This window comes from Ictidomys tridecemlineatus, chromosome 13 (genome assembly GCF_052094955.1).
Source record: "Ictidomys tridecemlineatus isolate mIctTri1 chromosome 13, mIctTri1.hap1, whole genome shotgun sequence".
NCBI classification, from domain to species: Eukaryota; Metazoa; Chordata; class Mammalia; order Rodentia; family Sciuridae; genus Ictidomys; species Ictidomys tridecemlineatus.
The window spans coordinates 60,609,624-60,632,955 of NC_135489.1; the positions used below are offsets into that span (position 1 = coordinate 60,609,624).

General features: G+C 38.1%; 1 protein-coding gene across 2 annotated transcripts in view; it reads right to left on the bottom strand.

The window, feature by feature from the left end:
- Positions 1-23,332, bottom strand: part of LOC101975743 (contactin-associated protein-like 3) — a 203,046-nt gene that overhangs the window by 158,320 nt on the left and 21,394 nt on the right. For both annotated transcript variants that reach the window (XM_078030403.1, XM_021719995.3), the window contains exons 2-3: positions 15,228-15,338; positions 1,776-1,969 (exon numbers count right to left, since the gene is read on the bottom strand). In XM_078030403.1, the coding sequence (XP_077886529.1) occupies positions 1,776-1,969; positions 15,228-15,338 (305 nt within the window). The remainder of the gene's footprint in view (positions 1-1,775; positions 1,970-15,227; positions 15,339-23,332) is intronic.

Below are 23,332 nucleotides of genomic sequence, written 5' to 3' on the forward strand. Positions count from 1 at the left end.
AGATGTGGCTTCCCTCTGGCTTAAGTGAAAAATAAGAATTTTTATTTTCACCATTTCTCAGTCATTTAATTGCGTGGTGGAGTTAAAACACCCTGATTTAATGTAACAAAGAATTAGCATGCATTAGCTATTACTTATCTAAGATGAAAAAGCTGTATTTAGTTTTCTATATTCACAGATTCTTCATTAAGTTTTAAGTCTTACTCTCCCCCCCCCCCCCAGTGCAGGCAACAATTAAACCCAGGGCCTCAAACATGCTAAGTTCTACCACTAAGTTATGTCCCCAACCATGTTATCATTCCTAATCAATGTTCATCTCAAACCTGCCATGGAGTTGGTTTTCTTTGAATTAGCTCAATATTAAAATCTACTTTTAATCATATACCTGGCATCTGTTTCTTTAAGGCCAGTAGCAAAATTTCTTACAAATCCCACCCTGTTTTGCTCTTTCATCTATTGTTAGAGAACTAGTTCCTGATTCAATTAACTCCAACATTTATTGCAAGCTAATAAGAGTTTCTGAGATATTTCCATATAATAAGTAACAGAGTTTTATAATTCTACTGAGGGCAATTTATTACCCCAGGATTATGATCATTGTGGCCTTATAGCCTTATCATAAGCAAAGTGCTAAGAAGTAGTGGCTTTTAAGCTAACATCTTTCCTCTTGCCATGGAAATTGAGGGGGAGAAAGTTATCCAATATTCTTAGCCTGTATTAAACAAACCTAAACTATGTATCTTGTTACTGTAGCAAATTATACATTATCACAAACTTCACCACTTTAGCTGTTTTCAGCCTCCAGTTCTGCTGCATGACTCCATTCACCCTGCTCTGTAACTGTCTCCTCCACTCATTTCCAGAACTTTCTCATCTTCCCAAACAAAAACTCTGTATCCACTTAACACTAGCTGTCCCTTCTCCCATCACCCAGCCCCTGGCAACCACCTAAACTGTATTTTCAATAAAAAGCAATTTCTTCTGCCTCTGACAAACCTTCCTTAGTCCATACTGCACTGGGTGCTCCACCAACCAGGTACAGGTATCGTGTTGAGAGCTCCAACACTCTCCCTTTGGAGCCTGTCTTTCAGAGCACAGGGTGACTAACATAGTAAGTACTAAGTCTGTAATAAACTAGAGCTACTGGAATAATAAAAAAGTTAAGCAAACAAAATTTAAATCCTCTAAAAGGAACATGGACATGTACATAGAAATTTTAAAAAAATATGGCACTTATATCATTTTAAATAACTGAAAATAGCTTTGATTTACAGTAATCTCAAAAAGTCCTACAGGCCATGAATGACAAGGGCCACCTAGATTCCTGAACACATGCTCCATAGGGAGATTCTCCATTATATGTATTTTTAAGCGTTCTGCTTCTTGGAAACCTCAGTTAATCAGAGGTCACAGAAGAATGAATTTATTGGATTTAACAATGCTAAGACAATGTAAATTCCTGTGTAACTGAACAAGAATAAAATGGATTGTATGTGACTTCTGGATCCCTAGATTTTACATGACTTAAAGGAATAATGAGATGACATTCTCAGTATTTAACTGGATTACAAAACTGTTTTCCTTTTACTTATTTCATTAATTAAACATGGGCAATGTGTTTTTTTAAAGCCACTGTGTCTTTCATGCACTTGAAAGCTTGTTCAAATGCTTTTGGAGGCTCTATATCTGTAGTTGGTGTGATAGATTGCAGCAACCCATAGGAACTGGCAAAATTTATACTCTGACAGACCATATTTCCCAACAGAGGAACATACCCAGAAGCTTTCTTCTCGCCGATACTGTTTCCAGTTCCTCCCGCTGTCACTGAACATCAGAAGGTACCTGGTCACCCAGTCAGAGCTCCCATATCCTCCCTGGGTAGCCACTGCCGTGACCTTCATTCTCTCTCCGAGGTCAATCTGCAGCCACTGGTATTTATTTGACACAAGTGGAGTCCAGCCACCAGCTCCTTTTCGTGGAAATGGAAATAAGAAAAATGGTATATTTAAAATCCAGCATTTTGCCTCATTGCACCCCTGAAAGCAAGATGAGTCCCTAGCAGCTCTCCTGGAGGCATCAGTAAAATTCAACCAGGGTTCTCACTCTGATCTGGAAATAACAGCTTCAATATGTGGCACCACATATTGAACACAAGGAATTTAGGCTTCATTAAGTTGGACTAAGTGAACTTCCTTGAATGGATTATCCCAGCACATCAACCCAGTGAAAGAAAGCACACTGGCTCTTTGTACATCAAATAAAAATTTTAAAAAGTTTATTAAGAATGTAACATCAATTAAACATAAAAATCATCATTTGAAACCATAGAATATATATTATCTCATAGTTATACACATAATAAAGAACACAGGAAGAGTGATCTGTAGTTCTTAAACTGTGGCTTTCTAGTGTTCACTAGTTCATTGCTAATCTGGGTAGAAACTGAAAGAATCAACTCAACACAGATTTGGACAGCACATCAAGCTTCCCTGGAACTCTTGCCTTTACTAGCCTTTATGCATGATTTCCCCTTTACTGGGCATGAAGAAAAATATCCATACTACAGTACAGCTAGAAAACCTTAATCCTGGATCCCTAGTATCAGGAAGCAGTGCTGAAGGCTGGCATAGTAAGATGGTTATGGCATGAAGCACTCAGGTACTTGCAGATTCATAGAACAAATAGATATCTCAAGAACAATTTGAAATAAAGTGCAGTGGAGGGTGGACAATGCAGAAGTGGAGGAGAATTCTATGCAGAAGAGTTCTGAGGGGCGAGTCGGGAAGGTTAGAGAGAGCCCCACATAGCAAGTGGTACCTTTACTGTCTGAAAGGACAAATAATTTCCCAGGCATTCAAGACAACAGAGCAGAACAGAAATGATTGTGCTTTGTTGTGTCTAAAGCCTGTCAAAATAGAAAATTAAGGGTGCCTGAGGGTATATTGTTGATGTATTTTGTTCTTCCTGTTTAACATAAATATGAGGTGTGCACAACTGTCCATAATTATCACCAGGGACTTGGTCCAGGACTCCCTTGGATACCAAATTCCAAGTACATTATATAAAATGATGTAGTCTTTGCATACAAACTACCCTCTATGTCCTTTAAGTCCTCTATATCCTTTAAATCATCTCTAGATTCTCTGCAATATCTAATATAATACAATGCTATATACACAGCTATGATACAGTATTATTGGGAGGAAATCACAAGAAAAAAAGTGTGTGTCATATTCAGAATTATTTTTGTCTTATTTTTTGATTGGAGGTTGCTTGAATCTATAGTTGAGGAACCCATGGACTTAGATTTATATTTTTATTCGATTTTCTGATTTTCAAATTAACATGTAATTATGAAAATTTAGAAATAAGCTTTAAAATCATTATCTTTATAATAATATCTAGAAAATGACAATGTCTTGTCAATGATCCCTAATGGGAAAAAAAATTGCTTTTTTTTCTAACTTTCTCCCAATACTCATTCCTAAGTCAAGGTTCTAATAGTATTGTCTAACAGTTTTTGACTACATACATTGTTAATTTGTTTTTTAGATGTGTCAGCTCATTAACTGCTAGCACTAAACACTAGATTTGCTTAGGAGGCAGGAGTTGGGATGATCTGATACCTGCATCAGGACTCCTGAAGGTATAGGTGGGAACATTCAGACCCCTCTCTCTTGGCTGTGTCCTCCATACACAGCTCTACATGCATATTCCTCCAGGAAAATATAAAGCTTACCAATCGTTAAACCCAGGTTCCTTCTAGGATTTCTTCATTTGTTCAAATATTCAAAATTTTCCTAACCACAAAGTCTTTTTCTTTGATCTGGAATTCAAATCAGCTATGATTATGGCTGTTCTGAAATGCATTTTCTATATTTTATTTTGAAATAATTTCAATTTACAGAAAAAATACAAAGATTGTATAGGTAATTTCCATCTTTTTTAACTAGCTTCCCCAGGACACTTTGAACAAAACTAAGGTACTAACATTGGAATAATATTCTTATACCTACAAATAAAAATTGTATATAGATATGGTGTACCACACATTTTGGCATATTCATACATGGTAGAGTAGCTATACCATATAATTAACATATATATAGCTAATCATATAACATATATATAGTTAACACATATAATTAACATATTACAACAATACTAACTGTTTTGTGGTAAGAAGACTTAAAATCTGCTCTCAGCAACAATCACATGATGGGATAATTACTTTTAGGAGTTCAGTAGAACAGTGTTATTAACAAGGCCTCAAATTATTTTGATTGCTTGAGTTTTCCACTCAATCTTTTTTTCTAGTCCAGGATCTACTCCAGGATCCTACATTAAATGCCATCATCCTGTCTCCTTAGAGGCCTCCAGCCTGTGACATATTCTCAGCCTTTGATTTTCATGAGAAGGTTGGTTATCACTCAGTGCCTTCCTGCCTAGTCCCACAGTCTGTCAGACTTTCTGATATAATTTTTGCTCTGTCTGAGACTTCTGAGACTTAACTGACAATCCTGACTAACATTCCTGCTGCAACAGCACCTGATTTTGTAGCTAGTTTTTAAAATGTCAGACATTAAGTATTGTTGATTCTTTTATGTTAAAAATTTCTATATTTGATATTTTAGATGACTCACTTAAACCACTGAAAAACTATTAACTTTCCTGTGTTCTAGCTCCTATTAGTTAGTATTGTAGTGGCACCCCCTTCTCCACAGAAAATCTTAACTAAACTTCTCCAGGAATCTTCACCATAATTGATTTTAGGACTATCAGCAAAAGAGTCTCTACAAAAGAGTTCAATGTAGGTAAAATTCCTATTTTCCTGTTGCTTTTTTTTACTTGGCCACTAGCCTGGAAGAGATCAGCACTCCAGGCACTGAACACCCCTTTTCCTAGTTTCTCACAAATATTTATCCAGTATAGTAGTTTGAAAAGTGTGTTTGCAAATGCAAAATGGGATTTTAAAAAAAGACAAATTCTGGCCTTGAGCTGGAGCTTTACAGAGATGTCTACATTTCTAAGATAAGAGAAATTATTGGTTGGCCTCCATGGTAACAGGGGCGGGGGGAGGGGGAGCAGAGGATTAACTTGCCCAAAACAGTGAAGGAAAAATCTGCTTTTTCTTTTTAAATAAAGGTTGATGGATCTTTATTTTATTCATGTAATTATATGTAGCGCTGAGAATTGAACCCAGTGCCTCATACATGAGAGGCAAGCGCACTACCACGGAGCCACAACCCCAGCCCAGAAAAACCTGCTTTATGTGAACTTCTGTAGTCTGTGAACTTCTGAGCCCCTCCCCTTCCATGCTGGGTATAAAGTTCTGAAAGTACCTGACCTTGGGGTTCGGGGGATTAATATAGCGAAAACTATACCCTCTGAACCTGGCTGCAGCCAAATAAAACTGTTTCCTGCTATCTTTGGTGCCCTGCCTCATCTGTCCCTACAACAGTATTAAAGTTCTCAAGAACATATTAATGATACAATTCTTTTTTTCATGTCACCATCTTTTTGTCCTTTTCATTCCCTCTGGAAACCAGGAAACATAATTAATATGGGAACCCATGTAGAGAAGCACAGCCAAATGAAAAATAACAGCATGTTTCCCACATGTAGCCCTGGGTCCAGCCTCTCCTTCAAGAGCAGTCCCATCCCTGCAGGCCAGCTTTCAACATCTGCATTGGATTTACCTGTGGAGAGGAGGTGCTGCTAATATACAAGTTAAGCTACTTAATCACCTGGGTTCCCTGATAAAGTAATGAAACTTCAGAATGCCCCCTGCCATAAGGCAATCATGTCAGCAAGAATATACTCACAGATAAACCCCAGATTCCTGCAGGCCATTCCTGGTCCTCTACATATGCTCGCTGTCCACAGTACTGGGGTGGATGGTGCTTTTTCTAAAATTTAATGAAGTGTTGAAGAGAAAGTATGGGGAATATACAAACTCTAACTTTAGGAATACTAGTGAGCTTGAGACAGTATGTGAGACCACCCCTGCCCAACAAAAAACAAACCAAAACACTAATTAGAAGGGCTGGACTTGAGGGCAGCCCCCTACTAACTAGCATGGATAGACTGTTTAGGGGTAGGGAAGGCTGAGGTAGGAGGATCACAGGTTCAAGGCCAACCTCAGCAACTTAGCAAGACCCCATCTGGGTAAAGAACACAAAGGAACCCATAGCCCTTGACATGAAGCCCAGCAGTTCTCAATTACCATTTCATAGTGACTAATCCTGAACCCACAAGAAAGGTGTCCCTTGCCACAGCTCTCCCACTGCTCACAGCATAGGCTGCCTGTCCACTGCCCCCTCTTCTCCAGCCTCAGCCCCTTCACAGAAAACTTGGCTAAATAAATAAAAATCTTAAAAAAGCAGCAACAACAAAAACCTCACTATTTATACAAATAAAAAACATATTCTGAAGCACCAAAATCTCCATCAAGGCCCATCACCTACCCTCAACCCCAGTTATTCTCAAGAATAATATTCCCAATTGTACACAGCAAAGTCCTAACGTTTGGGAAGCCACCAGCCAAAAAACGTCCATTCCCCTATAAGAAAAGTGGGATAAGTTTTTTTTGTTTGTTTTGTTTTTGTTTTTTAGGATTGGGATGAAGATCCAATAAGAAGATGTGTGAAGTGCCTGGTAATTCCCCTCCACATGTTGGAAGTCAGTCAGGCTGCCTGCGGCAGGAATTGCTGCCCTCACGGCAATTACAGCAAGAGGTCACACCAAGTGCTGTGATCTGCAGCCTCTTCATGACTTAAATCATCAGTCACCTGCCACTTTTACTAGAAAGTCCTCAGGAAATGACTCAAAAATGCTGAATAATTTGGAGAAGAAGATGAGAAAATGAAGAAAACAAAACTAGCGCAAGCATGTAACAAGCCCAGGACCCTCCCTGCCTTCATTACTCAGACCACAGATAGTGATAACACTGACCACTGCTCTGGTGGACCCTGAGCATACACTGCCCTAATGAGTGTCAGAATGTCAGCTTTGTGCACAGAGGAATACTTAAAGGTGAAAGGTGAAAATCGGTGCATGTCTTCCTCAAATTTTAACAAGCACCAAAGCAAAGAAATATCCGACAGACCGGAGAAATGTCAAGTAGCTAATGTGACCTGAAAGATCCAAGGATGTTCAGGTCATTCAGAGGTCAAGCAAATAAAGGCTAAATTGGAATTGTTGCCAAGGTAAGTTTCCCCCCAGGTCACTGTTAACATTGTTTCTAATGGCATAAGAACCAGCTCTGTTTCTTTCCTCACTTAACTGCATCTGAATTCACAGGTGTCTCATTAGGCATTCTAGATGACTAGGGTGAATTGGGAGAAGGTAAGGAAAGCAGGCAGTGTTCCCAAGGAAGACACAGGCAGCACTGTACATGCTCCCTGCTCACCACCTCAGAGATCTCTGGGCTTTACACCCTGAGATTTTGCACATGACCCTGGCCTACTTTGCTGAGGGGGATCTACTAAAGCATTTGTTTTAGCTTTAATTCCTTAGGAAATAATTCCAGTTATCTACATGCAGGCTTTCTGGCTATGAGGGTGTAAAACATGCAGAATCCTGCCTCTAGACCCATCTATGTGTGCTCTGACTCCCTTCTGCTGTGCTTCCTAAAATTTTCCAGAAGTCTACCTGGTGTGCAGTTTCCCAAAAAGTGCATCTATAATTTAAAAATCATACTCAGACACCTAGTTGTAAAACAATTTCTTATGAAATTCAGATGCACTCTGCAGTGGCTTTGCAATTAAGCAACTTGAAAATGAATTCAAAATTCATTTATATTGGTCAATCTGAGATGTTCATTAAATGTCAGTAATATTGAAGAAATATAAGAGCATTTAAAACCAAGCCTTTGGTGGGTGGGCCATAATCACCCCCCCCCCCGCATGTAGTAAAATAATAGAAGGGCTTAAGATGGTAAATATGTATCTTCTGAAGCAACAAAGGCTCCATAAAGGCCCATCACCTACCCTCAACCCCAGTTATTCTCAAGAATTTGACCATCCGAAAGAGTTGGTCTCCATGACTCCAAGGGAAGAAAGAATCATGTTTTTGACAATTAGTAGCCAATAGCAAACACAGCTGACCCAGTCTCCTTTATACTAATCAACCCTTTGTACTTTTTAGTTCTCTGATTTTGAGAACCTGTGCTTCCCCCTTAGTTACTTTCTTAGTTAACTTTAAAAATCACTAATTCTGAAAGACACTCAGCTTAGCAAAATACTATTAAGTCTCTTACTAGCCCTGCAGAACTAGAACCTCTGATATTGGAGTTATAATGATAATGGCTACCTAGGTTACTTTTCAGGCATGTGAAGGCTGTTTTTGATGAAAACAAGGATTCTGCCAAGGGGCCTGTGCAGGTGTGCAATGGGTGGGCTATTGATGTCAGGAAGCCAAACCTCCACCCTCAGATCATACTAATGCTACCATTTTCTGAACATGCATCTCAGGAGAGGCCATGAAGATTGATTACACCAGTGAAATCCACTGATTACTTGAACTCCAATCATGTTCACCCACACCTTAAATACCCTGCTTCCTTATCCCATAAATATCCCCAAACCCTATCCTCCAGGATGTAGATTTGGGACTTGGGTATCCCACCTCCATGCTTGGCCAAATTGTGGATAAACTCTTATTCTACACAAAACTCATTTCAGTGACTGATACCTTGTGTAGTGGGCAAAACGAGCCTATCATGGGAACACATTGTGAGAGGTCACCTGGCTTCCTGAAGTTTTGTGTGCAGCATCCCCAGGGACAACTTTCAGAGCTCTTTGGAATTTTACATTCACTTCTGTAGCTCTTCCTACATAAACAAAAATGTATTACTACTGAATGTTAATCCATTTTTCTCATGTGCACTATTGAGCAGTTGTAAAAGAAGAGGCCAGAGAGGCATGACTGACATCTCAAAGATCTGTGGTGACCTGGTGCTTTCAGGTCTTAGTGGTTGGAAGTTTTGCATTGACTAACTGTAAGACAACAGTGCTACTTTCTCAAATTTGAAATAAAAATAGAATTGTCCAGCAAGCCCAGGGACAAAATGAACAAACAGTATCTCATTTATGATAAGGTGAGCCACCAAGCTTTCTGATTTTATCATGTGGGTCTTCATGTTTATGAGGTGTTGTTCAGAGATCCAATCATTCAATGAAAGCATCATTAGACATCTTCCAGAGTTCCCTTGAGTTACTTCAATAGGTCTAAGATTTCAGACTGTCATATAGGAGGGTGAAAACAACATCATCTCCCTTGATGTCCCCATGACAATTAGGAATTTGCCCAGAAAGGCAGGAGGCAAGGCACCTCATGGACTTCCTAGGGATTATCACTGTTCTTAAGAAACTGAACAAGTAACTCATTTTTCAAAATTTAAAATAAATGTAGGACCACATCAGGAAATACCAGAATGAGATCCTCAGAAATAATGCCATGAGAACTAAATTTTCCATCCATTGGTTACTGCTCAGTAAGCCAAATGCTTCTGGGAAAGAAATCCCATTGAAGAAAAAACATTTTCCCTAAAGATGTTATGACTGGTTAATTCATTGCAATTGGCAAATGTGCTGTGAAAGCCTTGGGAGAGAAGAGGCACATGTAGTTTCCCCCTTATAGGAATATGCAGTGCTCTAATACACATGCAAAATGGAGGCGGTCCAAGCATCACAAATGTTGAATGCCTGTGACAAAGGAACATTCCCAGTAGAGATATTCATCCCATCAGTGTGACATAGAATGTCCCAACAAAGTTCATTTGACTTGACTTCTGTGGAGGAAACATGGCAACATCACAGGAGTCCAACTGTAAGAATTATAGGGAAGACAGATAAGGGAGTCCCAGAAATAATCTTGTAGTACCCACTCAGTAAGGTCTCCACTAACACTCAGAGCAGACTGACATATTTCATGTCTGGAGCATCTTCAATCCTGCAAATTAGACCTGTTGTTCAAGATCCCAAATGCTTTGATTTTTACTGGGATGCATATACCTTAGTAAACCCAGCTGCCTCATGAAAGGTTGCTAATTCAACCTCACCCTTTGGCCAGGAATGAAGGCCATCTCAAATAGTGGAACTTTTACCAGGATCCCTGAACAGAAAAAAAGAAGCAAACTCTCATTACCCAGAAGAGGCAATGCAGTTTGTGCATGGATGGAAAGCACGTAAGGCCATAGGCAAAATACAACTCCATAGAGACAGGCAGTTCATTTATAAACACGTTAAGTGAAGCAAGACATCATGGTACACTTCAAGGGTACACACTAATAAACTCAACATACCTCAGAGTGTACCATGAATGATATAAGAAGTTGTAATAGTTATTTTGAAAGGGAAAAGAGTAGAATTTGCTACCCAAATTTTGATAAAATTTGGTTAGTCTAAGAAGGGCTCCAAAAACCATTTGGGAAGGTACCAAGTAAGCCTTAAGTACTACTTACTCTTACATAAATGGAAAACTTTCATGGCAAATTGGTGGCCATCATGATATACTGACCAGGCAGATTATATACACAGAAATAACTTTGAAATAAGGTCATTTATTTTTCATTCCTTTAGTTAATGCCATTTGCAAGAAATCATTATACATTCAAGCCCATGAAAAGCCAGGGAGAGTAAAGAACAACTCAGAAAAGATGAAAATAGGATGTGATGACTTCCTGCTGAGCAGGAGTAGGAACTGCCTATTACATGGTGGGACAATAATCCACAATCCTTGCTCAGGAACAAAGCCCCAGAGGATCAGAAAAGTGAGAGGAATATGTGAAAAGCATAGGCAGGCTTTTGCTTGACTTCCATGTGGAATTTAGGGATATCACCTTGTAGGGGTAAGGTAGTCATCAGCCATTACCACTCTTTGCCAAATACTGATACTTTTCAACTTACCATGGCATTACATCCTGACTAACCCATCATTTGAAAATATTATAAATGGAAAATGCATTGAATACACCTAACCAACCAAATACCACCATATACTGTAGGCTATGGTTGTTTACCCCTAAAATTTGATCACATGGTCCATGGAAAACTTAAAATACAAAATTCAAAGTATACAGTTATATCACTTTCACACAATGGTAAAGTAGCAAAACTGTAAGATGTACCATGCCAAGTCAGAGAATTTATAATTCCTGGTTTCCCACTTCTTAGCCATGTAAAGCATCCTTCTTCCATGCCCTCTGTGGTTTCATGGGGCAAAGTGACTAGTGTGGCAGCTGAGCTGTGGGTGGAACTGATAGGTCAGTTCTGAGCCTAACCTGCCAGTACAAAACCCATCAATACTTTTTCCACTCCCTCACAGTGACCCAGAATTCCCAAGAGGTCATCAAAAGAAAACAAAAATTGAGCTGAATCTGAATATACACAGGTCAACTTGACAGGAGCAAAATATATATAATCAAGGCCCCGACTTGCTGCTCAGCCAGAAGCAAGACTCACAGACCTGAGGAAGGCCACACCACCAGCAATAAGTGAAGTGACATGGGACACATTCAGCATAGAATGATGACTACTCCCTGGGAACACTTAGGAAGTCTACCACAAGCTTTAGGAACAGAAGTCAACTAGTCTTCAGGGTTAAGGTCAGGCAAACTCCCTCAGCACACAGCAAGAGTCAAGGACCAACATGAGGAGCTGACATACCATGACATTTCCTCCTATCATACAGTTCTACCAGGGCAGGAGACTGTCCTGTGCATCCCAAAACCATTTTCCAAAGAAAAAGGAACAGCAATAAGAAATCTGAGCATTCCTGGAAGGTGCTTAACCCTCCAAAGAAGGCAACTGAGTCTACCAGAGCCCGGATTCTGGAGGTAATTTTATAGTTGGTAGACAAAGTCATACCTAACACTGCCTCCTGAAGGATGCTGACAACACTGAAGACACGGACGAACATGGATGAACTTGGCTGGTTCATTCTGTTTGTCTCATCTGGTAACTTAGGCTCTGCGGAGAATATAGAGGCTCTGAAGCTAGAGAAGGAGCAGGAAAGAACCAGAGCACCATCCCTTCCATGTGATGACTACAGGGCTGATTCAGAGCTTTTCCTCACTCGTGCTACCATTTTGCATTGCATAGAAACTGACTAAATAAAGCTATGTAGTTCCAAGACAGGGCTCTGTGCACCAGTACATGGACATATTTAAAACACCCATTTTTACCTTTGACCTGTCCACAGCACTTCACACCCATGGTGCATCTGCAAGGTTTTTTTTAAAAAAATGTTTTTTTCAGGAAAACAATGGTAGTTTAAAAACAGAACATCTCTTGGCCCTCATAGATTTAATTTTTTTAGAAAGAACAAATAAACAGAATTAAGCATCTGATATGGAAAGGCAAAAACTTCTCTGTATAAAAAATCTAGGTTCTGTGAAAAAAAAATGTGACGGAAAGATTTGCATTGAATATTTAGCAACAATCTGATTTATATCAGGAGTTGACATACTTTCAGATATTTTTAATTATTATTTACTCTTTCAAGTTTTTAAAAACATTCTTGGATTAAAAGCCAATGAATTTTATATCATATACTACTGGGGAAACAGGAGAACTCAAATAGTCAAGTCCCATATTATAAGAAGCTATTTAGTATCTTCAGGACAAATCTAAACATTTTCCTCAATCTAATCATTTTTATTTTCTTATTTATCTTCCTGATGTCCATAATAGAAGGTATACTACTGAATGTATGGAAGTGAGAAATAAGTATCTTAATGTTAACAAGAGTTTCTAAAATGCACAGCAATGAACAGTATTGGAAGTATTAGGCAAATATTTTCCTGGCTCCATCAACAGATGAGCACAGTGTATTTTCTGTGGAAACATGCCCAATGGCTCAGCACTAGTAAGGCTGAGAATTAAAAGGAAAAAGGAACAAGTCAATCAGTTCCATTTGTCTCCATCTACTTTTGTTGTGCAATAAATGATACCGCATTCTCACTGCCACTTTGAGTTGCAATCAAAGCAGTTGACAATTTCCACAGTCTCCAATGGGGTCTCCCATGCAGGTGGCCACTTTCAGCTTTAGAGTCCACAATTTCAGCATCTGAGTTATGAGCAGAGCAGTCCTTTCCTGGAAAGGAACATTTATCTAAGCATTTGCAAGGAGCAGAAAAGAGAAAACCTCAATATGCTTCTTCCTAGTTAATTTCAACTACCTCTGCCAAGATCACGGCTTTGGTCTCAGGCCTGCACCTACAGCCTCCATGACTGACAGGATGAGAAGGTAACACTGGAGTTGGAAGGCAGCAGCATTTAGAATCGCAGAGACCCTAGAGACTCTGCACAAGCAAAATGTGAAATGAAAGGTTCATGTGGCTACTTTTGGAGATAGTTTTCTGGGCGCTTATTATTTATTTTTAACTTCTGGATAAATTTGGAGTACAAAGTTTCTTAGGAGTTTTTTGAGAAGGAAAAAGTGAAAATTAATATTATAGTGTGTTCATATTTAGAATGCAGATTTCAGCCATCTGCTTTTATATGAGACATATTAACTCTTAATTTTAGTTTAATTTTGATGGCAATGAAGTGAACAATCAAATCCATCTTTTAAATAAATTTATATCCATATCCAATGGCATTAATTTCCTTAATTAGGTATAAGTTTTAAGTCTTAAAATCTATCAATTTTAAAAACTTTAGTGCAGGCATTTTGAGTTAATAACTTTTCAACAGTTTATGTTTCTTGGTATAAAAAGCTAAAGAATAATGGAAATAACTGGATCCTAAACTTGGAGATTTATCCCTCTGTATGTTTATAACCTTCACAGTTATCCATAGCAGTGGAGCCTAAATCATAACAGGTTTGTGTCTCTGCAGATCAGAAACACAACATGCAAGCCCATTGAGCTTCTTTAAAATAATTTAATTGAGTGTTTATTTGGTTATTATAATCCTTGAAACCTCTGAAAACTTTAGATGCTAACCTGATATTAGAGTAACCAACAGGCCAAAAATGGTAATTTGATAATATAAACAGGTAAAATCTGGTTGCAATGAAAATATATTTTTACTGTCATGCTAGAAAATATTTGAAATCTAATGGTCAGGCCACAGAATGATTCTTCACAGTTAAAAAAAAAAAATGAGGGGCTGGGTTGTGGCTCACTGGTAGAGCACTTGCCTAGCACATGTGAAGCCCTGTGTTCAATCCTCAGCACCACATAAAGATAAATAAATACAGGTATTGTGTCCATATACAACTAAAACTATATTTTTTAAAAATGTGAGTGAACAATCATGGGCATGGTCTCCAACCCTCATTCTCTGGGTTTTCCTCTTGTATCAACTTTTTCCTATCAATGTATCTGATAACTAAGTACCATGCTTCATTTTTAAGGGATAAAGAAACTCAAGCTATACTTAAAACCCAGATCTTGAAATATTACATATAAGGAACAAATATCAACTCTAAGTCTACATCACCAACATTTACAAGGATGTACTTACAGAGGGCAGACAGAGCTCATTTTAAGCTGTACTTCCTGAATTAATTAGCTCACTCTCACAGAAAAATCACTCTACCTCTTTAAAAGGTTGTAGAGCACTTAACTTTTTATTGTATTCACTGATTTAATCCTCTGAACTACTCTTCATGCAACAGAAAAGGTAATTTACTCAATGACATTGGAGTCTTGTGATAGAATAAGACATCTCCAAAAAGCAAGCCTGCTGCTTCCTTCACACTGTACAGGAAGAAAATCCCTACTATCAGCAGAGCCTACCCCTGGCCTTCTCCCATGTGATGTCCCAGGATAGTGGTCATTGCCCATCAGCATCCTGGTGTCTGTTGACTTCCCCTAGTGACTCTAACATTGGCTCATTTACTTATTTATATATTTGAGTTTTTCATCATCAGCTTACTAGATGAGTAACCTTTATATAGCCTGTTCTAAAACTAAAAAGAAATCATTGAAAATAATGAGTAGCCCCAATAATTCCCTTCTGATTAATTTCCTTTATGAGCACTTACTGGCAACCAATAAGGAAGAAAGCTATCAAAACAAAATAAAAAATAGATTTATAATTTATTTATAATTTATAAATTTATAATAAAAAGAAAGCAAATAGAAAATAACATGAAAAATCCAATTTCTTCAAATTCAATAAAATGCAAATATTAATTTTTGAGCTACAAGAATGGAAAATAACTAAGGATGAAAGCTCTCTCTGAGGAAGGAGCAAAGACAGCAGCCGACTCACCATCTCTCCGATTTAGACTTGCAAAGCCAGGGCCATGGCTACTGGACAGCTCTGAAGAGCTACTGAAGGATACCCTCGGCAAGGCAGAGGCCAGTGGAGCATTACAGTTGTCTGCAGAAAAAACAATACAAGCAGGTTATTACACTGGAAGAAGATGTCCTTTCTCCTCTTCCTTCCCTCTCTCCTTTCTTTTTTTCTTAAGAGGCTAGAACTTGCACCAGTCTTGGTCATAAGTGCATTAGCCCATATTTAACAACAGGCTGATAAGGAAAATAAAACCCCTCATTTCAGCCTTTGTCATTGTCCATGATGTAACTATTCTCAACAAGGCCAATTCAAAGCCCTTAGTGTGAAGTTATTGAACCTGGGGCTGGGAAGGCATGCATACACAAGCCACATAGCATTTCTACCATGAACACAGAAGACATGTAAACAGCCTGAAGAGCAGGGGTTATAGCAAGACACCACAAAAAAGGCAGTAAGAGGTAAGTTGTGATAATTGATTACCTGTATTTTAATATGATGACTGGCTTATTTTCACATTTACATAATTTAATTTTGAATAATGATGATATTTTAAAACTGGCTTGCAAAACTCATGAAAAATTAATGCTTGGTTCTTGCCAACAACTACTGAAAACTGGTACCAGCACATGACTCAATGGGGACATATCAGAAGGATTTCCTTTAAAATCAGGAAGAAGACTCATAGACAACATTGCTTCTGTTGTCATTAAACTGCAAGTCCTATCAGTAAACAAGAAGAAAATTTTAAAAAGAAAAGCATATGAACTGGAAAGAAGAAAAAGCAACTGTCAGCACTTTCCAATGATGTGACTCCATAGTAGAAAAATCCAAAAAAGGTTGTTTAGCTATTAGCTCAGTATTCAAAAACTAATGCTCTATCTAAACACTAGCCATACTTACAAAAAAAAAAAAACAGGAAAAAATAAGAGAGAATATCAAATGGTAACAAAATATAATGATTTCTAAGAATGCATCCTACAAAATGATGCAAGTGTTTATGGGGATCATTATAAACACTGTGTTGAAAAACAGGGGGAAAAAAAGCCTACATAAATGCAGTCTACAAGAAACACAAGCAGGAAGGCTCCATATTTTTAAGGTATCATTTTCCCTAACTTGAGCTAAAGATTCATTAGAAGCCCAATCAAAAGCCCATGAGGTTATTCATAGGACTTACTTGAAGGAGTGCCCCACATGGCTCAGGGTTCTTAACATAGGGGACAGGCAACATTTAGGGGTTCTGCAAACATCATTAGAAAACAATTACATCTTTATTTTCACTAACCTCTAACTAAACTAAACATTTAATTCAATCATGGAAGTAGACAAACAGGCCACACAGGTTCAGCATGTTCATTTGTCACCAACATTAATTACGGATATTTTTATAGCAATCACTGTGTGGTTGGAAAACTGTTTGCATCTCTCATCTCTTCAAAATAACAGTAGTTATTAAGCTCACCACCAGATTTTGTTATTTTTTCATGCTAATTAATAATCAAGAATTCCTATCATATTAAAATTTCTACACACTCATTACTGCACTTCAATAATTGCTTTTCTCTGTAATGCCAGTTGCAAATGTTCAGCATTTACAAGCATTACTCAGAGAAGGTACTCATAGGCTTCAGCAAACAGCAGAATAGATTTGTTCATGGCACAAAAAAAAAAAAAAAAAATGGTTAAGAAGCCCCAAAGTGGTTGGAATGTTATTGGAGCATTATGTTAATGGGGCATTATAGTCATTTCAAAGAATTCTGGAAGGTTATAGGCAGGCTTTGCTACCTGGAGTGTTATCATTGCAATTTCTCTAGTATAACAAGTTCAGCAGTCCAGCCAGTCATTCCTACTGTATACAAAGTAGTCCCTCCAATGGAAGTCACACTGTGGTTGGGGGCAAGTAAGGATTAATCCATGAACTGCTTAATATGAGAGGCCTGCTCCCTTCCCCAGCAGGCCTTCCTTTATGATGTCCTTTGACAGTCATGGTCCATGGCTCCCCTTTCAGTCCTCTCTGCTCAGGTTTCTTCTTCTCATCACTGTGATGCCCCTCCCCCACCATCCTTTGCTTGTTGAGGACCAAGCAGATTCTAGAAGCAGATCACACAGGGCACAGGTAGAGGAACATGTCCCTGTTAGTTGTCTGATCTTGGGATATACCTCAGCCTCAATCTCAGCTTTCACATCTGTACAATGGAGACAACAAGATCACACAACTAACAGGGTTGTTGTAAGGATGAAAAGCATTTGCATTGTTTCTTTTCTTTTTTTTATTTGTTTTAATTAGTAACACATTACAGTACAATGATCTTGACATATCATACATTTGAGTCAGATGGGATGTTTATTTTCTTTATGGTGAAACAAGTCATCACATATTAAGACCATACAAATGATCCTGTAAGGACAGTTTCCTCAGGTAGTGAGTTCTTATAATTTCATGTAGCGTTAAACAGAAGTTTAATTTTCACACTAGAAGTACCTGCTTATTGGATGTCACCCCAACATAGTTTTCAATACTATAAGGGAACCTGATGGCTCTAGCTGGTGGCCAGAGATAACCACTCAGAGGCTACTTTCTAGCTGCTTCCCTTAAAAGGACTATTTAAAGCTTGCTCAGGAGCTTCAGGTGACCCCCTCTCAGTCACAGTGTGACTTCCTTGGAACTACTGCCTGCTTACTTCAATCCACCAGTGAAAGTTCCCCTGGGGTACCTGTCTGGATCACACCCTCAGCCAATAAGTGTATTGGCCTATAGGGACCCCCTCTTCCTCTCTGCTGTGCTATGTATTGGCCCATAGGTACCCACTCTTCCTCTCAGTGTATGGCCTCCAGGTGTGTTGTACACTCCCCCTAAGGAGTCTGTAAGTCCTACAAAGACTTCAACTTTCACATTGTGATTTAGTCTTTGATGCTGTGCCTGGAATCTGAGCCCTGATGGTGAGGCTTCCAGAAGGGCCCCATGCAATTGGGTTTCTCTTTGGGACTGTAGGTTGCTGAGGCCAGCAGACACCAGCTGAGTTGATAGAGATATTCCAGGAGTTCTTTCATAACAAGAGGGGGAGCATTCACAGGGCCAAACCACACATTCATCCATTCCCCAAAAGAAGGCATACAAAGCTTAGTATTAAAAAGAAAAAGGAAAAGGCTAAGCCCAGCAGTGCATGCCTATTATCCCAGCAATTTGGCAGGCTGAGGCAAGAGGATCATGAGTTCAAAACCAACCTCAGCAACTTAGCAACTCAGTCTCTAAATAAAACAACTTAAAAATGGGATAGGGATGTGGCTCAGTGATAAAGCGCCTCTGGGTTCAATCCCTAGTACTGATGATGATGATAAATTTTTTTAAAAAAGTAGTAGTAATAACTTTTACAGTGTAGTCATTTTGAGGGAAGAAAAATTTGATACTTTTTAAAAAATGATCATTATTTTTATAATCCTAACTGTGAGGCCTTAGAATCAGCTGTTCCAATTGATTCCTGAGGTCACCTGTGAAATCATGTGGTCAAAACAAGGTGCCCACCTCCTGTGAGGCTCTGGGACAGGAGCATCTCTGTACCAGTGCACTGGGACAGTGCAGTTCCTGAACTCCTGCATCTTCCAGCAAAGTTATATCCGCACAAGATGAGGTCTCAGATACCCCCAGAAATCTCCACTCATTTCTGTTTTTTCAATATGAAATGTTCTTGTTTTATATTAAGCATCCTGGAGCAAAAGTCCGTAGGATCAGATGTCATTTTGTTTCTCTGGCATCATTATAAAATATGCAGTTTCACTAACTGAATATTATTCTTATCAATAATTTGAAATAATGTCTTAAGAACAACTAAATCTTGAAATGCTTCAAAGCTACAAGAATTATTCATAGAAATTTTTTAAAAGAATGAGATGATAAACAATTGTGTAGAGAAACTATCACTTAGGAGAAAAAAAAAGTTGAGTATAAGCATATAAGAATGAACATAAGATAAAAGAAAATACTAATCAAAAAATTCTTAGAGATTAATGAAAATTCAGACACAACATATCGGAATCTATGGGACACAATGAAAGCAGTTTTAAGAGGGAAATTCATCGCCTGGAGGTCATTCCTCAAAAAAAGGAAAAACAACAAATAAATGAGCTCACACTTCATCTCAAAGCCCTAGAAAAGGAAGAGCAAAACAACAGCAAATGCAGCAGAAATCAAGAAATAATTAAAATCAGAGCGGAAATCAATGAAATTGAAACAAAAGAAACTATTGAAAAAATTAACAAAACTAAAAGTTGGTTCTTTGAAAAAATAAACAAGATTGACAGACCCTTAGCCATGCTAACGAAGAGAAGAAGAGAGAGAACTCAAATTACTAACATAAGGGATGAAAAAGGCAATATCTCAACAGATGCTACAGAAATACAGAAGACAATTAGAAATTATTTTGAAAACCTATATTCCAATAAAATAGAAGATAGTGAAGACATCGACAAATTTCTTAAGACATATGATTTGCCCAGACTGAGTCAGGAGGACACACACGATTTGAACAGACCAATATCAATGGATGAAATTAAAGAAGCAATCAAAAGACTACCAACCAAGAAAAGCCCAGGACCGGATGGGTATACAGCAGAGTTTTACAAAACCTTTAAAGAAGAATTAATACCAATACTTTTCAAGTTATTCCAGGAAATAGAAAAAGAGGGAGTTCTTCCAAATTCATTCTATGAGGCCAACATCACATTGATCCCGAAACCAGACAAAGACACATCAAAGAAAGAAAACTACAGACCAATATCTCTGATGAACCTAAATGCAAAAATCCTCAATAAAATTCTGGCGAATCGGATACAAAGACACATCAAAAAAATTGTGCACCATGATCAAGTAGGATTCATCCCTGGGATGCAGGGATGGTTCAATATACGGAAAACAATAAATGTTATTCACCATATCAATAGACTTAAAGATAAGAACCATATGATCATCTCGATAGACACAGAAAAAGCATTTGACAAAGTACAGCATCTCTTTATGTTCAAAACATTAGAAAAACTAGGGATAACAGGAACTTACCTTGATATTGTAAAAGCTATCTATGCTAAGCCCCAGGCTAGCATCATACTGAACCGAGAAAAATTGAAGGCATTCCCTCTAAAATCTGGAACAAGACAGAGATGCGCTCTATCACCACTTCTATTCAATATAATTCTTGAAACACTGGCCAGAGCAATTAGACAAACGAAAGAAATTAAAGGCATAAAAATTGGAAAAGAAGAACTTAAATTATCACTATTTGCAGATGACATGATTATATACCTAGAAGACCCAAAAGGGTCTACAAAAAAACTACTAGAACTAATAAATGAATTCAGCAAAGTGGCAGGATATAAAATCAAAGGCATTTCTGTATATCAGCGACAAAACTTCTGAAACGAAAATAAGGAAAAACACTCCATTCACAATATCCTCAAAAAAAAAAAAATACTTGGGAATCAACCTAACAAAAGAGGTGAAAGATTTATACAATGAAAACTACAGAACCCTAAAAAGAGAAGTAGAAGAAGATCTTAGAAGATGGAAAGATATACCCTGTTCATGGATAGGCCAAACTAACATCATCAAAATGGTGATATTACCAAAAGTCCTCTATAGGTTTAATGCAATGCCAATCAAAATCCCAATGGCATTGCTTGTAGAAATAGATAAAGCAATCATGAAATTCATATGGAAAAATAAAAGACCCAGAATAGCAAAAGCAATTCTAAGCAGGAAGTGTGAATCAGGTGGTATAGCAATACCAGATTTCAAACTATTCTACAGAGCAATAGTAACAAAAACGGCATGGTACTGATACCAAAACAGGCGGGTGGACCAATGGTACAGAATAGAGGATACAGAGACTAATCCACAAAGTTACAACTATCTTATATTCGATAAAGGGGCTAAAAGCATGCAATGGAGGAAGGATAGCATCTTCAACAAATGGTGTTGGGAAAACTGGAAATTCATATGCAACAAAATGAAACTGAATCCCCTCCTCTCACCATGCACAAATGTTAGCTCAAAATGGATCAAGGACCTTGATATCAAATCAGAGACACGGCGTCTGATAGAAGAAAAAGTTGGCTATGATCTACATATTGTGGGGTCAGGCTCCAAGTTCCTTAACAGGACACCCATAGCGCAAGAGTTAATAGCAAGAATCAACAAATGGGACTTACTTAAACTAAAAAGTTTTTTCACAGCAAGAAAAACAATAAGAGAAGTAAATCGGGAGCCTACATCATGGGAACAAATTTTTACTCCACACACTTCAGATAGAGCCTTAATATCCAGAGTATACAAAGAACTCAAAAAATTAGACAATAAGACAACAAATAACCCAATCAACAAATGGGCCAAGGACCTGAACAGACACTTCTCAGAGGAGGACATACAATCAATCAACAAATACATGAAAAAATGCTCACCATCTCTGGCAGTCAGAGAAATGCAAATCAAAACTACCCTAAGATACCATCTTACTCCAGTAAGATTGGCAGCCATTATGAAGTCAAACAACAACAAGTGCTGGAGAGGATGTGGGGAAAAGGGTACTCTTGTACATTGGTGGTGGGATTGCAAATTGGTTCAGCCAATTTGGAAAGCAGTATGGAGATTCCTGGGAAAGCTGGGAATGGAACCACCATTTGACCCAGTTATTGCCCTTCTCGGACTATTCCCTGAAGACCTTAAAAGAGCTTACTACAGGGATACTGCCACATCGATGTTCACAGCAGCACAATTCACAATAGCTAGACTGTGGAACCAACCCAGATGCCCTTCAATGGATGAATGGATTTAAAAAATGTGGCATTTATACACCATGGAGTATTACGCAGCACTAAAAAATGACAAAATCATGGAATTTGCAGGGAAATGGATGGCACTAGAGCAGATTATGCTTAGTGAAGCTAGCCAATCCCTAAAAAACAAATACCAAATGTCTTCTTTGATATAATGAGAGCAACTAAGAATAGAGCAGGGAGGAAGAGCAGGAAGAAAAGATTGACATTAAACAGAGACACGAGATGGGAGGGAAAGAGAGAGGAAAGGGAAATTGCATGGAAATGGAAAGAGACCCTCATTGTTATAAAAAACTACATAAAAGAGGTTGTGAGGGGAATTGGAAGAAAAACCAAGGAGAGAAATGAATTACAGTAGATGGGATAGAAAGAGAAGATGGGGGGGAGGGGGATAGTAGAGGATAGGAAAGGTAGCTGAATACAACAGTTACTAGTATGGCATTATGTAAAAATGTGAATGTGTAACCGATGTGATTCTGCAATCTGTATTTGGGGTAAAAATGGGAGTTCATAACTCACTTGAAACTAATGTTTGAAATATGATATGTCAAGAGCTCTGTAAGGTTTTGAACAACCAATAAAATAAAATAAAATAAAATAAAAAAATACTGTAGTTATGCCAAAACAAATTTATTTCTCTGTATAATAGACACTCATAAACATGAGAATGTTTCTAAAAAATTATCTCAACTTTAAAATGTAGTTATTCTTTCATAGGTAGAAACATATTCAAGGTTGTGTTTTTAGAGAAGCTGAAGGATTGGGCTGGAGGTACAGGTTAGTGATAGAACGCTTGCTCAGCATGAGCAAGGCACTGGGTTCCATCCCTAACACCACACAAAAAAAATACACACACACACACACACACACACACACATATAGTTGTGATGGTGTTTTATAGAAAAACCGAACCAAACACATCACAAATGTTCACAGCTGACACTGATTCAGATCAGATTGTTAGGGATATCCTACCAGGCATTCTGATGATGCAACAATCATATTTAAGAAACTTTTTAAACCATATTGTAAAGCTATTTTAATCAAGAGCCTGTTGTTTGTCATACCATAAAACCATTTAGACCGAGGTACTAAAATAATACTTTAGCTTCCTATTTTAAAATTTACACAAACACACACACACACACACACACACACACACACACACACACACACACTCTTATGGTTTGAATTAGAGATATCCTACAGAAAGGTCATGTAACAAAAAAGGAATTTCCAAAGGTGAAATGATT